Genomic DNA, 18577 nt, shown 5'->3' on the forward strand with positions numbered 1-18577 from the left:
TTCCACTAGCGCCCCCTCACTGGGGAGCCCATGGGTTCAGGGAAAGTTGGCAACCATCACCTTGGGCGATTCTTCTCTCCTGGGACCGGGTCCCGAAGTGAGAGCTCTACACACGCACACCCTTCTCAGGGCCTGACGGATCTTCCAGACCAAGATGAGAGGTCGTGTGTCCCTCTGGCCTGGCCTGCCCCAGTAGCATGTGGGGGGGGGGGGTCCCGCTGATCTCTGACAGCTCTGATGTAGTGCGTGCGCCACGGGGCGCGGGCATCTTGTGATGAGGTGCGCTGCTGTGTGGCTGCCGTGAGCCTGAATCCAGCTGCGTGTGAGTGCGTGTGAGCAAGTGTGTGCACGTGCTCCGAGCATGGCTGTGATGCTGTGACAGTGTGGCCATGTGACTCGTCGTGACCCTCCATGAGGATGACTGTGTGACACCCAGGGTGTCTGAGACTCTGTGTGCGCATGCGTGTGTCTGTGTGTCAGCCTGGGTGTCGGTGCACATGGGTCTGCTGCCTGAGCGTGTGTACAGAGGTGAACAGGGTGTGGGGCTGTTCTTACAGGTGTCCTGCCTCTGAGAGGCACGGGGACATCACCTCTCTGTTAGCGGGAATGAGCCCCACACCTCGGCGGGTGGAGTCGGGGAGTGACACCTGGGCCCCCATCCCCACCTCATGGTGAGCAGGGCCCGGAGACCCCAAAGACAAGCTGACGGGGGGGGGGGGGATGCAGGCGACGGACTCACAGGTGGAGAGAGGAGCCCTGGGCGGGTCGAGGCACAGACAGAAATGGCCCCCAGGACACCAAGGACAGTGCTGGTACACAGGAAAGAGGCAGGGAGTGAGGCCCAAAGGGACAAGGGTGGTCCAGTCCAGCCGCATCTGTCATGGTGGGAGGCAGCTCTGAGACACCAATGCTGAGTCCTGGGCTCACGCACGAAGGCTCACATCACCCATGAGTGTGCACACCCAGCTCTCATGGCCCCTGACTCCCACTCTGGGCCTGCCCCTGGTAGGGGGACAGGTGACCCACCCACTGGAGCCCTGGGTTAGCAGGGCCAAGGTGCGCCCCCCCCCCATCGTGGGGTTGGTCTCTGTACAGATGGGGACCTGTAGCCGCCAGACTCCAGCAGCCTCTGCCCCCTGCCACGCCCTGGGGGGCAGACCCTCCCATCTCCTCCCCCAACCCCCTGGCCAGGGCAGGGGGAAGGGAAGACCAGCCCAGCCTCTCCTACCGCCTAGAGCCATGTGACCAGACCCTCAGAGGGCCCCCCTGTCTGGGCGCAGGCATCACCTCACCTGTGCCCCACCCCAGAGACACCCGTGGACACACATGGAGAGAGGCTGCAGGTGGGCAGGCAAGGCCGTCTCTCATGTACGTGGACAGCTTTCTAACATCCTCCTCACCCCACCCTCGGAGTCAGGAGGATGGGGGCCTCAGGGTGCCTGGGGTGGCACAGACCCCACTGCCCAAGTGCGGAAGGGCCGAGTAGCTTGCTCCCCAGAAGACCCTCCCTCAGTGCCAGCGTGGGATGCCGGGGGGGGGGCATGGGGGGGTCAGGGGGTCCCAATTTGGACCAAGTCCCTGGAGCCAGGGGCTGGGGGCATTCAGGAGCAGAATCAGGACTGGGGACGCGCGCACACACACACACACACACACACACACACACGCACACACACATGCGCGCGCGCGCACACACATGCGGAGGGCAGCTGTTTTCAGAGAGTGCCTCAGGTGGGCACCATGCCTGGGGCCCTCCCAAGGAACCTGCCCTGCAGGCTGGGCCGCCCTCCTAGGCAGGACTACAGCTCCAGGGCCTGGGTGGTTCCAGCCCCGGGTCAGGCTCCCCTGCCCCCCACCCCCCGGCTCCACCCACCTGCTTCCCCTAAGGTCAGAGAAGGGATGTCCCCACCCCCAGCTCCCGCTGAGTCAGGCCCGCCAGGAACAGACCCAGGCGACCTAGCTCCTGGCGGGAAGTTCTAGCAGCCCGGCCTGGCCTGAGCCACAGCTCCCACACCCAGGACCCAGCCTAGCCTGGGGGTGACCTGAGCCGAGGTGTGGAACTCTCCCCAGCAAGCCGCCCACAGGAGGAGGTGGGGGGGTTAGAGCAGGTAAGGTGCACCCCTCTCCCCCGTAGGTACTATCATCACCTCGACACCCTCAGGAACACCCCACACACAACCAGACACACACCACACCAGGAGCAAAGCCGTGCTCACACACCCGCCCCCAACAAGGCCAGGCTGGGCAGGCGAAGAGGAACTGAACTGTCCACCCACTTGATGGACAAATACGCTGGACAGTCCAGCTGCTCAGCTGACAGCCTCCAACACCTACAGACACTTCTAAGGGGACAACTCGGTGGTTTCTAATCTGTTCACAGGGTGGTATAACTATGAGCACTAACTTCAGCACTTTTCCATCACCCCAAAAGAACCTCGTCCCCACTAGCTGTCACTTCCCGTCCTCCTTGCTCCCAGCCCCTGGGAGACACTAAGCTGCTTTCTGTCTCTGCAGACTTGCCTATTCTGGACTTCGTGTAAGTGGCCTTGAGAGCCTGGCTTCTCTCACTGAGCATCGAGTGTTCAAGGTTCATCCATGTTGTAAACTGAATCAAAAACTTCATTCCTTTTAAAGGCTGTATAATATTCCACTGTATGGAAGGAACACAGTCTATTTATCTCTTCATCAGCTGATGGACACTGAGGTTGTTTCCATGTTTTGGCTACCGTGATTACTGATGCTATGAACATTCGCGTGCAAGGTTTTACGTGGATGTTTTCAGGAAAGTAACATAAATGTGTCTCTCTAATGACCAAGTCTGAACAAGTAGATTAAGTACCTCAAATTCATATGCTGGGTAAATGCCCTGAGAAAACCATCGCTCAAAAGGATACATGTACCCCAACGTTCATTGCAGCACTATTTACAATAGCCAGGACAGTGGACAGAGAAGATGTGGTACGTATATACAATGGAATGTTACTCAGCCATTAAAAAGGAATGAAATTGGGTCATTTGTAGAGATGTGGATGGAGTTAAAGCCTGTCATACAGAGTGAAGTAAGCCCAAAAGAGAAAGACAAATAGTGTATATTAATGCATATGTGGAATCTAGAAAAATTGTACAGATGAACCTATGTGCAGGGCAGGAATAGAGACGCAGAGTGGAGAACGGACATGTGGACACAGGGTGGGTAGGGGAGGGTGGGAGGAACTGGGAGATTAGGTTTGACATAAATACACTACCATGTGTAAAATGGAAAGCTAGTGGGAACCTGCTGTATAGCACAGGGGGCTCAGCTCGGCGCTCTGTGACAGCCTAGGTGGCTGGGATGGGGGTGGGGGTGGGAGGGAGGTCCAAGAGGGAGGGGATATAGGTATACATAGAGCTGATTCACTTCATTGTACAGCAGAAACTAACAGGACATTCTGAAGAAATTACACTCCAGTAAAAACCAAAATTCATACGCTAGAGCAGCTACCCGCAAAGCGGGGCTCCAGAGCGGCTGACCTCCAATCCCAACTGGGTGCTCACAAGCGAGACTAAACCCTCCACCCAGCCCACCCCCCCCCCACTCCTGCCCCAAGCTTGGGAAGGGGCCCCAAGGAGCAGGCGCCAGTCCAGTCCACCGCGGGTTCTGGCCAAGCGTGTGGGAGTTCCTGGCCCAGGACTGGGGAGGAGGAGGGATGGGAGCGCCACTGTTCCTCCTCTTTGTGTTTCAGAACACAGCCCCCTCGGCTTCCTTCCACCCCCTCTACCTCTGCACAAGCACCCAGCCCCCCAGGGAAGCCCGGCACGGCTCCCCACCCTCTGCCTTATCTTCCACGCCCCCGACCCACGCCCCCTTCCTGCTCTGGCCAGCACAACCCGGCCCATCCCCCAGAACCCCTCTCCCATGCCCCCGCGCTATTCCCCCACGACCCCACCCCCCTGCCCCACGACCCCGCCCTGTCTCCCACGCCCCCGCCCGCCCGCGCGAGAAAACAGGAAGGGGCCCGCGGCGGCGGCGGCGGCGCTGGAAGGAAGCGCAGGAAGCGGCGGCGGGTGCGGCGCTTATCTCGGGCCCCAGCCGGACCCCTGGCCTAGCGCCCCGCGCCGGCCGGGCAGGGGACGTGGGGGCGGCCGGAGGACAGGCCTGCTCACCTGGCGGGGGGCCCTGGCCGCCTTACCACCGAGCCACAACTGTCACAACTGGGCCATGTAGGGAGGCGACGGGACTTCACTGAGCCAGGCTGTGCCCCTCCAGCCCGGGGACCCAGGGGCCGGTGTCCAACCGCAGGGCGCCCCACCTCCCCACAGCGCTCACTGGCCCGCCCCGCCCCCAGGCCCTGACCGCCCCGTTTCCCCCCTTACAAGGACTCGCTTTGCCCTGCAGGTGCGGGCTCCCTGCTGCTTCTTCCGGGCTTTAACTCTCGGAGGGGTGGGGGGAACGACGCGCCGATGGTTGTTTCTGTGTTTACAAAGCTGGGTCTTTTCCTGGGGAGGGGGCAGGATGGGGACTGTCTCTGGGCGCCCCCCAGGGTCCCGAAGGCCACTGGCAGGGACAATGGGCTCCAACACCTGGCACTCCACCCCCCCCACCCCACCCCCGCCCCATGAGTATGTGCTTTGCTTCCTGGAGTGGGGGGCCGCGTGTGTTTCCGCGTCAGCCACGACTGGAACGGCGCCTCCGCGCACACCTGCAGGCAGGGACCCCACACTCAGGCTCACAGGCAAGAGCCCGAGGGCCCTCAGGTCTGGTGCAGGTGTTTCCTCCCGCGCCTTCGCGGCACCCAGCGCCAGATGCAGGGTCCGGCCGACTCACGTCCTGTCCCAGAGCCCTGGCTCCGCGAACGCGGAGGTGTGTCTGTTCAGGGCCTGGCATGGCGGGCACCCGTCTTTCCCACAACCTCCCACCGCCTCCTGGTGCTCAGCTGGGCTGGGGTGGCGGCCAGTAGGGGAGGGGACACGGGGGAGGTGCCGCTGGAGCCCATGAGTAGGCCCCAGGCAGGGCAAAGGCGCTCTGCCGCCCTCAGAAGGGCCAGTGCTCGAGGTTGGCACGGACCCCACCCCTGTGGTCTGTTGGCAGCCTGGGGAGGGGCAGAGGTGGGAAGTGGGGGTCGAGAGAGAGAGGGGCCTGTGGGCGGGGGCAGGGAACACACACGTGGCACAGTTGGGATCACGTTTTTGGTTTTCCGAATCCGGAGACTAGTTTGCCTGTTGCCCGTGTTCCAGATGTTCTTACAAAGGCTCCCAGTCTGGGGAGGCCGTGGGACCCGGACTACCCTTCAAAGCTGCCTGGCCCCTCCTTGCAGCGCTGCACATGGGCGGTCTGGCTCCCTGGCCAGCGCTCTGCGGCGCATCTGCCACCCCGGCACAGCCCCTCCCCCTAGGTCTCAGCCACCACACCCGCCCGCCCCGGTGAAGCAGCTGAGAAGGCACGTGTGTAGGACAGGACACCACAGGGTGCAGGCCCCAACCCCACCACGTGTGTGCCCCAGAAGAGTGTTTCATGGAGGAAGAACCAGGCTCAGGCCACATGCCTAGGGCCTTGGCAGGGAAGGCAGGGCACAGGGGCCTGGCAGATACCTCGAGTCCACGAAAGGCGGGGCCCATCCACCGGGTCACACCGCCTACACTCTGCCCTCCGTGGCCCCGTGACCCCTGGCCAGTGGCTCTGTCCTCACCGTTGAGTCTCTTTCCATCTCTCTGTCGGTTCTGGTCAGCTCCAGCCAGCAAAGATTTGGGTAGCTCATGTGCCCCGGTGCTGAGCCTGGAGGGTCAGACCTCAGGTCTGAGCAGGGCAGCCCAGCTTTCCCTCCACCTGCCCCAGACGTGGTCTGGTTGGGGTGTCCCCGCCCTGGACAAGTGGACTTCGTCCCAGAAGCCAGAAGCCCACCCTGCCCTCATCGTGCATGAGCAAAGATGCTGAAGTGGGTTGAAGGGTGGCCCCAGAGATACGCCACCTCCCAGAACCTACGAGTGGGACCCTACGTGGAAAAAGGGTCGTGGCAGATGTAATTAAGGATCTTGAGGTGAGGAGATCATCCTAGATTACCCAGGAGGCACTAAATCCAGCAGCAAAGATCCTCAGAGAGGAGAGACGGCCACACGAAGCAAAGGCAGGTATTGGAGCGACGCGGCCACAAGCGAAGAAATACCTGGAGCCCCCAGAAGCTTCAAGAAGCAGGAATGGTTTCGCCCATGGAGGGAGCACAGCCCAGCCCTACGACACCTGATTTCGGGCCAATGATACTGATTTTGGACGACCTCTGGCCTCCAGAACTGTGAGAGAAGAAAATTTTACTGTGTTAGGTCACCTAGTTTGTGCTAATTTGTTACAGCAGCTCTAGGAAACTAATACAGATGGTTTCTGAGATGTGGGGACAGCGGCCCGTGTCCCCACAGCCATGACGCTGACCCATCATCCGGGGGTTGGCAGAAGCAGGCCTGGGCACGATGTGCAGAGCCTCTGCCTGGCACTGAGGCCTCGAGAGAAGGTGCAGAGGGTGGACAGCGGTGGCCGGGGCGGGGGTGGGGGTCTTGTGCTGAGAACAACGTCGAAGTGGGATGAGGGAGGGACCACTGGGGTCTTCGAGCTCAGGCCACAGGCCTCCAGCCCCCACGCCCAGGCGGTCAATTTGCCAGGACAGACCAGGGTTAGACATCAGGAGGGTGTGCCTGAGAGAGGGGCACCCTGCCAGACAGGGTGGGGCAGGAACCTGGACCTGTGCACTCACACATCCCTGTGCACACACACCTCGACATATACATTTGTGTACACACACACACACACACACGCTCACTACTGGGGAGGCTCTGGCAGGGGCCCCCAGGGAGGAACAGCTGGGCCAGGGTGCAGGAGCATCTTGTCCACCACCATGGTTGCAGTCCAGGACTCAGACGGAGATTGTGTCCCTGTAACTAAGGCCTCAGCTCCTCCTCCCAGCCCCCCTGAAACTGGGGTTTGTTGGGAGCTGCCTCAGGCATGGGCGGACAGAAGGGCTGCCCATTGCCCGCTCACCACGGCAGCAAGGAGTGCTGTGGGTGGGCAGCAGCCATGACGGCCCAGAGGCCACGCCCAGGCGCCCTTAGGAGGCGCACTCTCCCCACAGGCCCTGGCGCTGAGGTCCAAGTGCAAGGAGCCAGGTGCCCTGGGGAAAGCAGGAGCGTGGTGGGGGCCTCTGTGGAGGGCCTGTCCCTCCCCGTCCCCGCACCCAGACCCCCGGACTCTCTTACTGACCTTCTACCAGGCCCGATTCATCTCCCCCAAGCCTTGTGCTCCAACCAAAGCAGGACTTTTCCCTCCTACCTGGACGCCCAGCAGGAGCCAGCGGCGTGACTGCTCCCCTCAGCTTGCTCCTCCACCAGTGTTCCCCGAGTTCAAGACGAGGACTCCCCCAGGGACTCGGGCAGGACCCTGGGGCTGCCCGCACCTCCCCTCACCCCATTCATGTCCAAGCCCACCTCCTCCAGCCTCACCTCAACCACACAGGCCCCCTGCCCAGGCCACCCTCACACTCAGAGTGCGACCACGTGGCCTGGGAACCTACAAGGCGACTGCATGCACCCTGAGGTCCCCAGCCTGCACACAGGGCACGTGCGGGCTGTCACTCTGCTTGGGGCCTGGCTCTCATCCCGGCCCTTACACTTCGGGCTGTGAGGTCTGGGGCAAGTCCTGTAACCTCCCCGTGCCTCAGTTTCCTCCTGTACGAACCAGGGGCAGTGGCTCCTGCTCGGACTGAACGCGTTCACACGCGCACGATGGGGGCGCTCAGGGCCAGCTGGGCCCTGCTGGCGGCTCCGCCGCAAGGCCTGTCTGCATCTCCTGCTCGCCTCTGTTCTGCCAGGGTGCCCGGGGCAAGGCCTGCTTCGGTGCCTACTGGGTCCGTCCACCTGTCAGGGGAGAGCATGATGACAGGTGTGCCGACCAGGCACCCACCTTGACCAGGTGCTCTGCCTGCCCTGCTGCGCCCCCTCCACAGGCTGTGATCCGGGAGGGGGCCACGGACCTCCAGGCCTACGCGGCTGTAGGTGCGGGACTCCAGGGATCAGCCCTCCACCGGGCCACGCAAACATAAGGTCCCAGGACACGAGACGGTGGGTCCCTGGCTGGCCTGTCCAGTCCCGCCGCCGAGGAGCTGCTGCCACCCTTCCCAGGCCACAGGAAATGGCCCGGCCCAGCTTGCAGCCAGGGCCGCAGCTCGCTTCCCTTCAGGCCCGTTTCCTTTATCCGGTTGTTTTGCTCCGAATTCACAAAGCTCAGCCTTCCCCTCCCCTCCATTTCCACCCTTCCCCCATCCCAGAGTGGAGCAGGACGGATACGATGCTACATTTTAGGACCAGCAGGAGTCCCCATCTGCCCCCGCCCAAGCCTGCAGCGCCGACTTAGCAGGAGTCCCGTCCCGAGGCGCCCCCTGCTGGCCGAGCCTGGGAACACCACCGCTCCCCCCTCCCCCACACCGCGTGTGCGGGAGGCCCCAGCGCCCCCTCCCCACCGAGGCGCAGACCCGGGGCGGCCTGGCCCCACAGCTGGCAGGCGAAGAAAGAGCGAACAGGGCCGCAGCACCAGCTCAGTTTATTGGGGCCTTGCTGGGGGCGGAGGGCGGGCCCCCTCCAGGACCAGCTCGCCAGGCGGGCCCCGCCTCCCAGTCCCGGGCCCTCCGAGGAGCGCGGGCCGCGGCGAGGGAGGGGCCGAGCCGCAAGGCCCTTTCCCAATCCCCGCGCGCTCGGGGCGCTTAGGAGCCCCAGGAGCCGTCGGTGGCCGCGGCGCGCAGCGCGAAGAGTTTCTCCCAGCAGGTGGCGACGGCGTCCAGGGCGCGCAGCAGGAGCCGCCTCCGGCCGCCCCGACGCCGAACAGGGCGCGTCTCGGGCCGCCGGCTCCGCTGTCGGGGACGCGTCGGTCAGGGCGTGGGCACGGTCCCCGCCCGCCCCCTCCCCCGCAGCTCGTGTCCAGCCCCTGGGAAGGGAGACCGCGGGGCCGTGGGAGCGAGCGGGGACGCGCACCTGGCGCAGCGTCCGGCAGTGGCGCCGCATCACCGCCTCGGTGCGCACGGCCACGGTCCAAGCCGCCTTTTCCAGAGCCCCGCGGCGGCCCCCGGCCACCGCCCCACGTAGGGTCCGACCCAGGGCCATGATGGACAGTAGGATACTGTGCTCCTGGGGAGGGAGGAAGCGGGGGGCTGGGGAAGGAGCCCCGTGGGGAGGGGGCTGGAGGGCTTGGGTGGTGATGTCGCCATACCTTCTGGGCGCCACAGGAGGCTCCCACCCGGCCCCGCCATCGGGAGGCCGCGGCTCCAGTCAGGTTTTTCTGAATGAAATGCAGCTGTCTGGAGCCCGGCCCAGTCCACCTCACCGCGGCCTGCAGGTCCTCGAAGATGACCGCGCGGTAGTGGTGGAGCACGTCGGGGACGCTGCAGGCGCCGAGCCTGGCCCGGCCCGGTGCAGCCCCCAGCAGTGCCAGCAGGAGCGCCCAGAGCGCGGGCCTGGGGGGCCCCTGGAAGGGATACAGGCTCAGAGTCTGCGGAGGCGCCGACCCTCCTGCAGCACTGCGGGCAATGTGCTTCCCCCCCCCCGCCACCCCCCGATCCCGATCCACACACACCTGTACAAGGGAATCTCTAAGCTGGTATAACGGAGACGTCGCCATGCCATTCAACAAATGCTCTAGGCACAGGGCTGGCAGGTTTGGGGAAGGACAGACGACAGCACCCGCGGCTCTGATCTGCATGGGTGTGAGGGCCCAAGTACCCATAAGACTGGGGGGCAGGACTGACCTAGGTCTGCCTACAGCGGGAAGCACCCCCTGTACAGTCTCACCCTTGGCCATGCCCTGACCCATGCCCACCAGAGCTGGGCTCATCGCCAGGTGCCCCACAGGAGAGGGCAGAACTGATCTGCCCCCTCAATGGCCGAGCAGCTTCTCCTCACCCTCCCCATGGCTCTGCTACCAGCTCTGAGAGCCATGGGGGCTGGGGTTCCCTTGCACCCCCAACCCAACCAGGACAGGGGTGAGGGCTCAGAGCTCAAGGCCACACCCCTTTGGGAGGGGAAGGCTTGGGGAAAGCCCAAGGCGAAGGGAGGAAGGGGACCGTGGTCCACACCACCAGGGCTCCCCTCCCCCAGAAAGAAAACTGGCTCTCATGGTGAAGAAGCCCACCCCCACTCAGAAGCCCGAGTATCAGAGAGAGAGAGAGCAGCTTGTCTGCAGGCTCCCAGCCCCCGGGCTGGAGTCACACAGCACTGGAAAATCAATCATGTGAACCCAGCGAGACTTGGGACTCGAGACACAGGACTCGACTCTGCTTCCCAGCCTGGCAGGAGAGCCTGACCACGCAGGGCCGGACCTGGAGTCCGTGGGGGCTCCCTGCCTGAGGCACCCGGCAGCGTTGGCCGGAGGACCAAATGCAATTAGCTGTGGGCCCTTCTCGAAGCCCACCCCCTCCCTAGACAGGCTTGGCATGATGGCCAGCTCAGTCGCCCCCTCTGCCTGCTGAGGATCAGAGATCATAGTGAGCACAAGAGCCGTTGGTGCTGGAGGGACGTCCAAGTGGGGTAGGTTGGTTGCCCAGGGTGTCCCGGGAAGGCCTGTCTGCCCCTGACCAGGGCCCGAGGCTCAGGCCAGTCCAACCCATGAGGACAGGGTGGCCCCAGCTCCAGGAGGGAGACTCCCTCCCCCCGCCGCTGCAGCTGCCGGGAAGGCCCGTCAGGAGCACCCAGGGCCAGGCTGCGGTGACGGGAACCCAGGGGAGTTTCCCGGTGGGGACACGGCGGGACAGCAGCCTCTCCTGGGCTGTGCACGCTCCCTGCCCAGCCGAAGTCAGCCCCCTCCCCAGCGGCCCACAGCTGCTCACCATGGGCTTCTCAGGCTCAGGCCCTTCCTCACTCCCGCCAGTGGGCCTGGGACATGATCCTGGGGTCCTCAGGTGGGGAGCGCCGCTGCCACTCCAGGTCCGCTCCAAACCCGGCCAACAAGGCTTCCCTGGACGGCAGGCAGCCGAGGCTTTTGAAGTTGGCTCCTCTGAGCAAAGGGGGGAGGGAGGAGGGAGGCCCCAGGATCCCAGCCCTGCCCCCTCCCTCTCCCCACCGCTATCCAATCACTTCTTCAATTAACCTGACCCTGGAGCCCAGCCCCACCGGGCTGTCTTCCCACCCAGTGGATCTTGGATTAAGCCGGACCTGGGAGATCTTCTCTGCCGAGGAGGGGCCAGGGCGCTCGGTGGGCAGAGAGCAGGGTAGGGCCCGGCTGCTGGGGAAGGGGAGCCAGGAGAAGCGGGGTCGCCCTTCTCCAGGGCCTTCCTCGGTGGTCAGCAGGTGCTCCCTCTGCCAGGAACTTGGCCACCAGCAGGACCAGGTGAACAGGACATAACCCTCCCACCCCCCAGCTCCCCCACCCTGACGTCCGGGGGGTCCTGCCCCAGCAGGTCCCAGGCAGGGGACTTCCCGGCTCCCCGCTGGCCCAGCACTCAGGGGAGAGGTGCTTCCCACTGCTCGCCCGTCCTGGGCTGAGGGGGGTCTTTTGCCGGGGGAGCTCACGGCCACTCACCAACCAGGCTTGCAGGGAGCCGGACCACAGCACCCTGCCGGGCAGTGTGCTGGGGCTGCCCAGCCCTGCCCAAGCCTAGGAACTCAGCTAGCCTTGAGCTGGAACTGAAAAACGTCAGTGGAAGAAAAGCTAAGAGATGTTTTCCCCAGGGAGAAAAGTAGTTTCACCACCACCTCGAGGCATTGAGAAAACAATCCCCAGGCAAACGAGGAGACATTTGCATGTGGCCAATCAGATGCTCTGGAACGTTCCAAGGGCCCTGTGGGAGGCCTCACCTGACCTGAGATCAGAGAAAGTGTCCGGGAGAAGCCACAAGCAACCCTGTGGCTGCAGCCAAGTCACTGCCCCTTCCTGGGCCTCAGTTTCCACATCTGTACAGGGACAGGCTGGCTTTCAAGCTCCTAAAAACTTCAGGACTCACTTTCCAGTGCAATGGGCAGGACCTCCTCCAAAAGGGATCACAGGAAACTCCTGAGGTCAGTGACAACACCCAGGAACCTCCGGCATGGCCCTCTGGGACTGGCTGACCTCGGGTAAGGAGAGGAAGGATTTCCAGAGCCACAGACCATCCGTGAGCGGGGCCTGCCCCGGGCGCCCACCCTGGCACCAGCAGTTCCTGACCCCACACAGGGATGGTCCGATCCCGCCCAGGGCTGGCCACGACCTTGTGGCTCCCAGAGCGACGGAGGTGGACCCGGCTGGGCCCGTGCTCTGCAGGCAGATGCCCATGCCCTTGGTGCCGACGAGAAGGGCATGCTCCCCAACCTCGGCTGCTGCCAGAGGGCTAAGCCACGGGTCAGTGACTGACCCGCAGAACGAGCACCGAGGAGCCCCTCTGGGATCGTTTCTTACAAAAGAATGTGTGGGAGTAACCGCCAGCCGCCCTTCTCGTCACCACACGTGACGATCCGCATCTCTTCGCCCGGCCCATGGCCTCTGGACCGACCCTGACCTCCGGCCAGATGTCTCCAGCCGTGGCCAACGCACCCCCTTCCAAGAGAACTAGCTAGTTTCCAACTGGACACAGACGCAGGGATCCAGAGCCCGAGGAAGTCTTTCATCCTCACATGGTGAAAACACACTCAAGTCTCCCAAGTAATGAATGCATTTGCAGTCTAAAGAGAGGACAGTTACAAGTGCTTTAGCATAAAATTGCGGACGCCAAATTAGCAAAAGTGAATTCACCTGCCAATGGGAGCGAGCCTCTCACACGCTGGGGGCAGCACCTCAGGGGCCAGGCCCGTCCGCACGCAGGAAAGTCACCTACCCAGGGGCACACGCAGCCTGCCGCTGCGGGCTGGTGGGGGCCGCAGAGCACCCCGGGGCGGGAGAGCGCGTGCACCAGCAGGGGCACTGGAGTCGCCAGGCCAGCCAGACCTCGGCTGTCCCCACGCGGGGCTTTTACCCAGGACATGAGGTCCTGCCACCATCTCCATAAAGCCCTGGAGAGCCTCACCGCTCCCCTGGCGTCTCCTCTGTGGGCACGAGCTCACGAGGCCCCCTGGAAAGTGAGCCCCGTCCAGCGCGGGGCAGACTGGGGCGGCCAAAGCATGCGAGGGGAGGGCTCGGAGAACACCCGCCGGCCACAAACCCCACGACTACTAGAAAGCCTTTAATCAAAGACAGGACAGACAGCTCTCACGCCCCCCGCCCCGCCCCCAGCCAGCAGGGCCGGAACAGTCAGAAGGTGTTCTTGATGCGGGCCGCCACCAGCACCAGGATCTCCCCGATCTTCCGCTGCCAGTTGGCGATGTCCTTGGACGTGGCGCACCACAGCTCCCCGTGCCGGGGCTCGGCGTTCTCGCAGCGCCTTTTCACCTCCTCCCGCTGCTCCTGGGTGGGGACCGCGGGCACGTGAGGCGCCCCCACTCCTCCGCCGCCCCCAGCCCCGCTCCCCGGGAGCAGGCCCGCCACATTCCACCAGGCCTCACACCAGTGCCCGCACCCGCCCCCCAACTGGGAGCCAACCAGCTCCCCCAAGCCTGGCTTCCACATCCTGTGGGGACCCAAAGGGACTGGGCTCCGGGAGGGCTCCTGCATAGGAGGACAGGTCCCCCGAGGCACAAGGACGACTCCCAGGCCTCCAGCTCCAGCCCCATTTGTGCCATGGCCCGAGCCCCCATCACAACCAACTCATTAAAAGATGCCCCAAACATCTAAACCTCAGGCTGAGAGGCTCCAAGGCTGTAGCCAGAAAGCCGCGTGGAAGCTGAATCAGCCGTCAGCGCTGCGGGACAGGTAGGGCGGGGGCAGCGGGCGGCAGGTGCCTCACCTCTGTGCCGTGCTGCAGCTCGAACTTGTAGAAGAAGGCCCAGGCATCCCCCAGGTCCGAGTCGATCTTCACGGTGCGGTGGAACCACTCCCGGGCCTTGGTGATCTTCCGCTCGCTCCAGAACAGCCTGGGGGGAAGCAGCAGGGCGGGACCGAGTGAGTGAGCGAGTGAGCGGCGGCCAGGGGACGGCGCTGGGGGGCACTCTGGGGCTGGCCCTGGCCTCCTCGGGCCACAGCCCGCTCCCGGGTGCGCTGGACCATGAGCCCGGTCAGTCTAGTGACCTGCCACAGGCAGCCACAGTGGCACAGAGCCTGGCTCAGGCACTGCTGGTCTTGTCCTCTCCCTGGAGAGCTTGGGCTTCCCACAGGGGTGCCGAGGAATCAGTCCTGATCACCCGGAAACCACTGCAGGTGACTAACCTGAAACCCTCCTTCAAGTGTCTAACCAAAGCATTTCTTAAAAAACCACCCACAGAGCAAGAACTTCAAACTCTCTTAAATTATTTTCCTTTGAGTAAAATACAGGGAGATGAAAGTAATAAACCTGACAGAAATTAAATCAAGGCTCTGATTAGGGAAAGTGAACTGAAGTTTCTGCCTGCTCCTCCATATTCACCTTCTGGAACGTTCTGCCCTACCAGGCAGCTCCAGCAGGAACCCAAGCCAACACTGAGAACCTGGCCTACACCAGCAGACACAGCAACCTGGAAACTAGGCCCAGGAGAGGACCCACAGCGTCAGAAACCAAGTCAGGGGCCCAGGGAGCCTTGCCGACATGCCAGCGAGGGGAGGGCAGGCCAGCGGGGAGGCGCGGTGGGCACTCTGACAGCCGCCCACCGGGGCCTCCGGGTGGCTTCCATCCTCCACCCAGCTCCGCAGCCAGAAGCACCCGAGCAGACGTGCACCACGCACCCTCCAGGCAGCTGTTCGGGCTGCTCTCAGCTACAAAATGGAATAATGTCATGCTCGGATAGCTTGATTGTTTTTTAAGCCTTGTGGTATCCTTAATTGCTAATGTTAGATAAACTGTGATTTAAAGAGCACAAACTCAGATAGCAGCACACAGAGCACCCGCCTGGGAACAGCAAGGAGGGACCTGTTTACCTTACAAAGCCTTTTATGAGGTTTTATGGCAGCCCTATCGGAGTGGAGTCGAAGGCGGAAGGGCGGGAGCCTCCCAGGTGGCCGGGGCCCAGGCTGCGCCCCAGGGGCCCGAGGGAAGCCCCGCGCGCAGTGCCCTCGGCCCCACGGAGGAGGTGCTGGCAGGAGCTGAGCAAGCAGGTGGGCCAGGCTCCTGCCGGGGCAGCAACAGCGCACAGGAGCTCCTGGGCCCCACACACCCCCTGGCCCAGGGGAGAGCCCAAAGAGCCCTCCTAGCCTGGCCACAGCCAACCCCGGCCGGGTACTCAGGCTGCTCCTCTCAGGCCGTCCATCGTCCTCCTTCTAGAAGGGAGCAGAGACCCTGCGGGGCCAGGAGGTTCTGAAGGCCCTCCACGCCTCCCCAGGGAGCCCGGGACCCAGCACCCTGCAGGACCTTGCAGCGGGAGGTCGACTGCTCACCTCCTCTTGCCCTTGAGGCTGGGAGGCGGCCTCCACACCCCCAGGCACACTGACGGCCTGACCAACGGGCCCTGGATTGTTCCCGGGCTCACACAGGTCAAAGGGTCTGCTTTCTGGCCCTAACGCAATGGAAACAACTGTCTTGCTTACAGCCCTCTGAACCAAAGAAGGTTCGCTTGTAACCTAAATTCCGTGTGGCCCAGCGTCAGCAGGCCTGTCTGTCCTGCAACCCAAGGCCCGTGTAGGGATAAACTGAAGAGTAGTGGAGACAGAGAGAGCAGAGCCACAGGAAAGAACCAGGACAGAGGGTCGGGGTCCAGGACGACCCAGGCCATCCAGGTAGCCCATGTCCAGGGGGCCTCTGCCCAGAGATGCGCTCGGACAGGGAGCTGTGGAGGCCGTGGACCAGGGGAGCCCGCCCTGCTCCAGGGACGAGTGAGGGGCTCAGCACCGCCACGAGGACACCTACTTACTTGGCCACAGCCAGGAGCACGTGGGGGTCGTGCTCACACCTCTTCAGGGCATCCACGCTCTTGGTCTTTCGCTGGGGCCTCGCCTCCAGGAAGACGGCTTCAGACCACAGGACCCCTGAAATCCAGACACACAGACGTCTGCCTCAGCTTTCAGATGTGCCCGTCCACACACAGGCTGCCCAAGGGCAGCCTTCGAAGACTGAGGGTGTCCACAGCTGCACCTCCCGCATGGCCGCTCACGTCTGCTTGGGCAGCAGAGCAGAGGCCGCCTGTGCTGCCTGGCCCACTGCCCACCTGGAGCCACAGGGCCCCACTGGCACGGACGGGACGACATCCTGGGGCGGCTGGGCTGGAAGTCCCAGCAACTTCCAAGGGTTCACTCCCAGGGCCTCAGTGACTCCACAGCTGAGAATTTATTGTAACAAAATAACCAAAAGTGCTACTGAAGATTCAGGCAGAAAGACGACCTGGGATTGATAGCAGCCTGCAAACTGACCCCCAGTGAGTGGTGTAATTCTGACATACACGCAGGTAATTCTACGATGCCACTAAAAACTGTGCGTTCTTAAGAATTCAATAATGAAAAATTCTCACAAAATTTTCAGCTTTAAAGAAAGGCACGGGGGGCTTCCCTGGTGGCGCAGTGGTTGAGAGTCTGCCTGCCAATGCAGGGGACACGGGTTCGTGCCCCGGTCCAGGAAGATCCCACATGCCGCGGAGCGGCTGGGCCCGTGAGCCATGGCCGCTGAGCCTGCGCGTCCGGAGCCTGTGCTCCGCAACGGGAGAGGCCACAACAGTGAGAGGCCCGCGTACCGCAAAAAAAAAAAAAAAAAAAAAAAAAATTACACACGTAACAGAAACTTTAGGAGAGATATTGAATAAAATACCTTAGAGACAGAAGGGATTGATTCTTAAAAAAAAAATAAAATAAAAAAAGGCACGGGGTTTCCCTGCCTGGTGGCGCAGTGGTTAAGAACCCACCTGCCAATGCAGGGGACACGGGTTTGAGCCCCGGTCCAGGAAGATCCCACATGCTGCAGAGCAACTAAGCCCGGGTGACACAACTACTGAGCCTGCACTCTAGAGCCCAAGAGCCACAACCACTGAAGCCCGCGCACCTAGAGCCCGTGCTCCGCAACAAGTGATGCCACCGTGATGAGAAGCCCGCGCACCACAAGGAAGAGTAGCTCCCGCTCGCCGCAACTAGAGGAAGCCCACGGGCGGCAACGAAGACCCAACACAGCCAAAAAAAAAGGCACAAAACCAAACGCACAGTATGACTTTGATTTTGTGCAATAATACAAGTTGTAAAAATACAAACGAGCTAAAAGCAATGATTTCCAAGTACTGGGCTTACAGGTGATTTTCATGTCCCCTTTTCTGCTCCAAATTCGTTTATACTGCACGTGCACTAACTTACAGACTTGAGATGAAATAGTTAAAAACTAAATTATATATATATATAAAAAAAAAAGGTAGCCCCTCAGAACACGAGGTCAAACTCCTCACGCCGAGGCTTGCGTTCAGCCGTCTAAATGGCCGAGCGTAACAGATGTAGTTTTGCCTGTCTGAACCTGATGCCCCTGTCTGCAGCCTGGGAGCGGGGTGCTCACCGGAGTTGGGGCACTCCTGCAGCGCCTTGGCCATGAGCGTGCTGGCGATGTTCTTCAGCCCCGCGCGGTACTCCAGCCGCACAGACTCCAGCCTGCAGAGAGAGGCCCGAGGCGGGGGTCGAGTGCCGTCCACTGGCAGCCCGATGACACGCGGAAGGTCCTGGGGAGCTGCAGGGGCTGGATTTCCCTACTCTGCCCAGCGGCTCATCTACCAGAGGAGGGAGATGCCGGTGACCCGCACCCTCAAGCCGCCGCAGTAGGCGACACCTGGGGTTCTGATGTCATCGAGGTGCGAATGAAGACGGCCAGGATGAAGACAGACAGGCCTGCTGACGGCTGCTGGGGCACCTCATTGAGCTGACACCCTGAAGGCGCACGCTGCATCTCTGTGTGCACAGCCTCCTGTGCACATTCTTCACCCGGCAAACTCCTATTCACCCCTCAAGGCCCTTCCCAGGTATCACCTCTTCTGTAGAGTCCACTCTCTCGGCGTCATCCACTCCCGATGCCCTGGCTCTCCTGGGGAACCCTTAATCTGAACACAAGCTACACTGTGTCAAACTACCTTCAGGCCCGTCTGAACCCTCCCACGGCTGAGACAGGACTCCTCACGGCTGGCACCTTCCCACAGAGCCTGAGCTGGAAATGCTGCACCAAGCCCTCGGCCTGAGCGTGTGAGCGAGGCTGGCTCATGGCGGGCGGCGCAGGGACTCACCACAGGCCGGGGTTCTTCGGGTTCTTCAGGCGAGACTTCTCCAGAATGGCCCGAGCTCGGGTCAGCTGCCCAACCTTCTCCTCCAGCCGGGAGAGCAAAAGCCACAGGGGTGTGGAGTGGGGACATTTCTTCAACTGCAGCCACAGACACAAGTGAGAGAGGGCTCAGCTGGCATCTGGGGGGCTGTAACAGCCGTGGTGGCTCCTTGAGCCGGGAGTGAGGGCCACCTTTGCCCCCAGAGACCCAGCCGCTTCACGCCCAGGCGTGTGTCTACACGCACGGCTGAACTGTGCACACGTGCACGGGGTGTGTGTTCATGAGCACGCTGTGGGTGTCAACACAGCAGCTTGTGCCTTACGTGGGCCGTAAACCGTACTCCGCTGAGTGCAGCGTGCACGGCTTGGTGGGGGGCAGACGCCGGGAC

General features: G+C 62.6%; 2 protein-coding genes across 2 annotated transcripts in view; both read right to left on the bottom strand.

The window, feature by feature from the left end:
* Nucleotides 1-8520: 8520 nt before the first annotated feature.
* On the bottom strand, nt 8521-11130 carry LOC307198166 (uncharacterized protein C20orf204). The gene is made up of 3 exons (XM_079944906.1): nt 9218-11130; nt 8983-9135; nt 8521-8861 (listed from the first exon to the last, which is right to left on the bottom strand). The coding sequence occupies exons 1-3, from the start codon at nt 9836-9838 to the stop codon at nt 8715-8717; spliced, it is 921 nt and encodes a 306-aa protein (XP_079801032.1). The 5' UTR covers nt 9839-11130; the 3' UTR covers nt 8521-8714.
* Nucleotides 11131-12366: 1236 nt separating this feature from the next.
* The window catches only part of PRPF6 (pre-mRNA processing factor 6), a 34534-nt gene continuing 28323 nt past the window's right edge, over nt 12367-18577 (bottom strand). Inside the window, exons 17-21 of the mRNA XM_079899076.1 lie at nt 18154-18287; nt 17439-17530; nt 15826-15940; nt 13794-13920; nt 12367-13354 (exon numbers count right to left, since the gene is read on the bottom strand). Coding sequence (XP_079755202.1) covers nt 13202-13354; nt 13794-13920; nt 15826-15940; nt 17439-17530; nt 18154-18287 — 621 coding nt within the window. The 3' untranslated portion in view covers nt 12367-13201. The remainder of the gene's footprint in view (nt 13355-13793; nt 13921-15825; nt 15941-17438; nt 17531-18153; nt 18288-18577) is intronic.

Source organism: Stenella coeruleoalba (genome assembly GCF_951394435.1).
Source record: "Stenella coeruleoalba genome assembly, chromosome: 15".
Classification (NCBI taxonomy): Eukaryota; Metazoa; Chordata; class Mammalia; order Artiodactyla; family Delphinidae; genus Stenella; species Stenella coeruleoalba.

Bases quoted from the DNA above. Each gene is read 5' to 3' on its own strand.
- LOC307198166 (XM_079944906.1), bottom strand. From the start codon at position 9,838: ATGAGCCCAGCTCTGGTGGGCATGGGTCAGGGCATGGCCAAGGGTGAG. The intron at 9,136-9,217 runs GTATGGCGACAT...CTCCCTCCCCAG, and splicing joins CCTCCTGTGGCGCCCAGAAG to GAGCACAGTATCCTACTGTC. The intron at 8,862-8,982 runs GTGCGCGTCCCC...CGTCCCCGACAG, and splicing joins ACTGCCGGACGCTGCGCCAG to CGGAGCCGGCGGCCCGAGAC.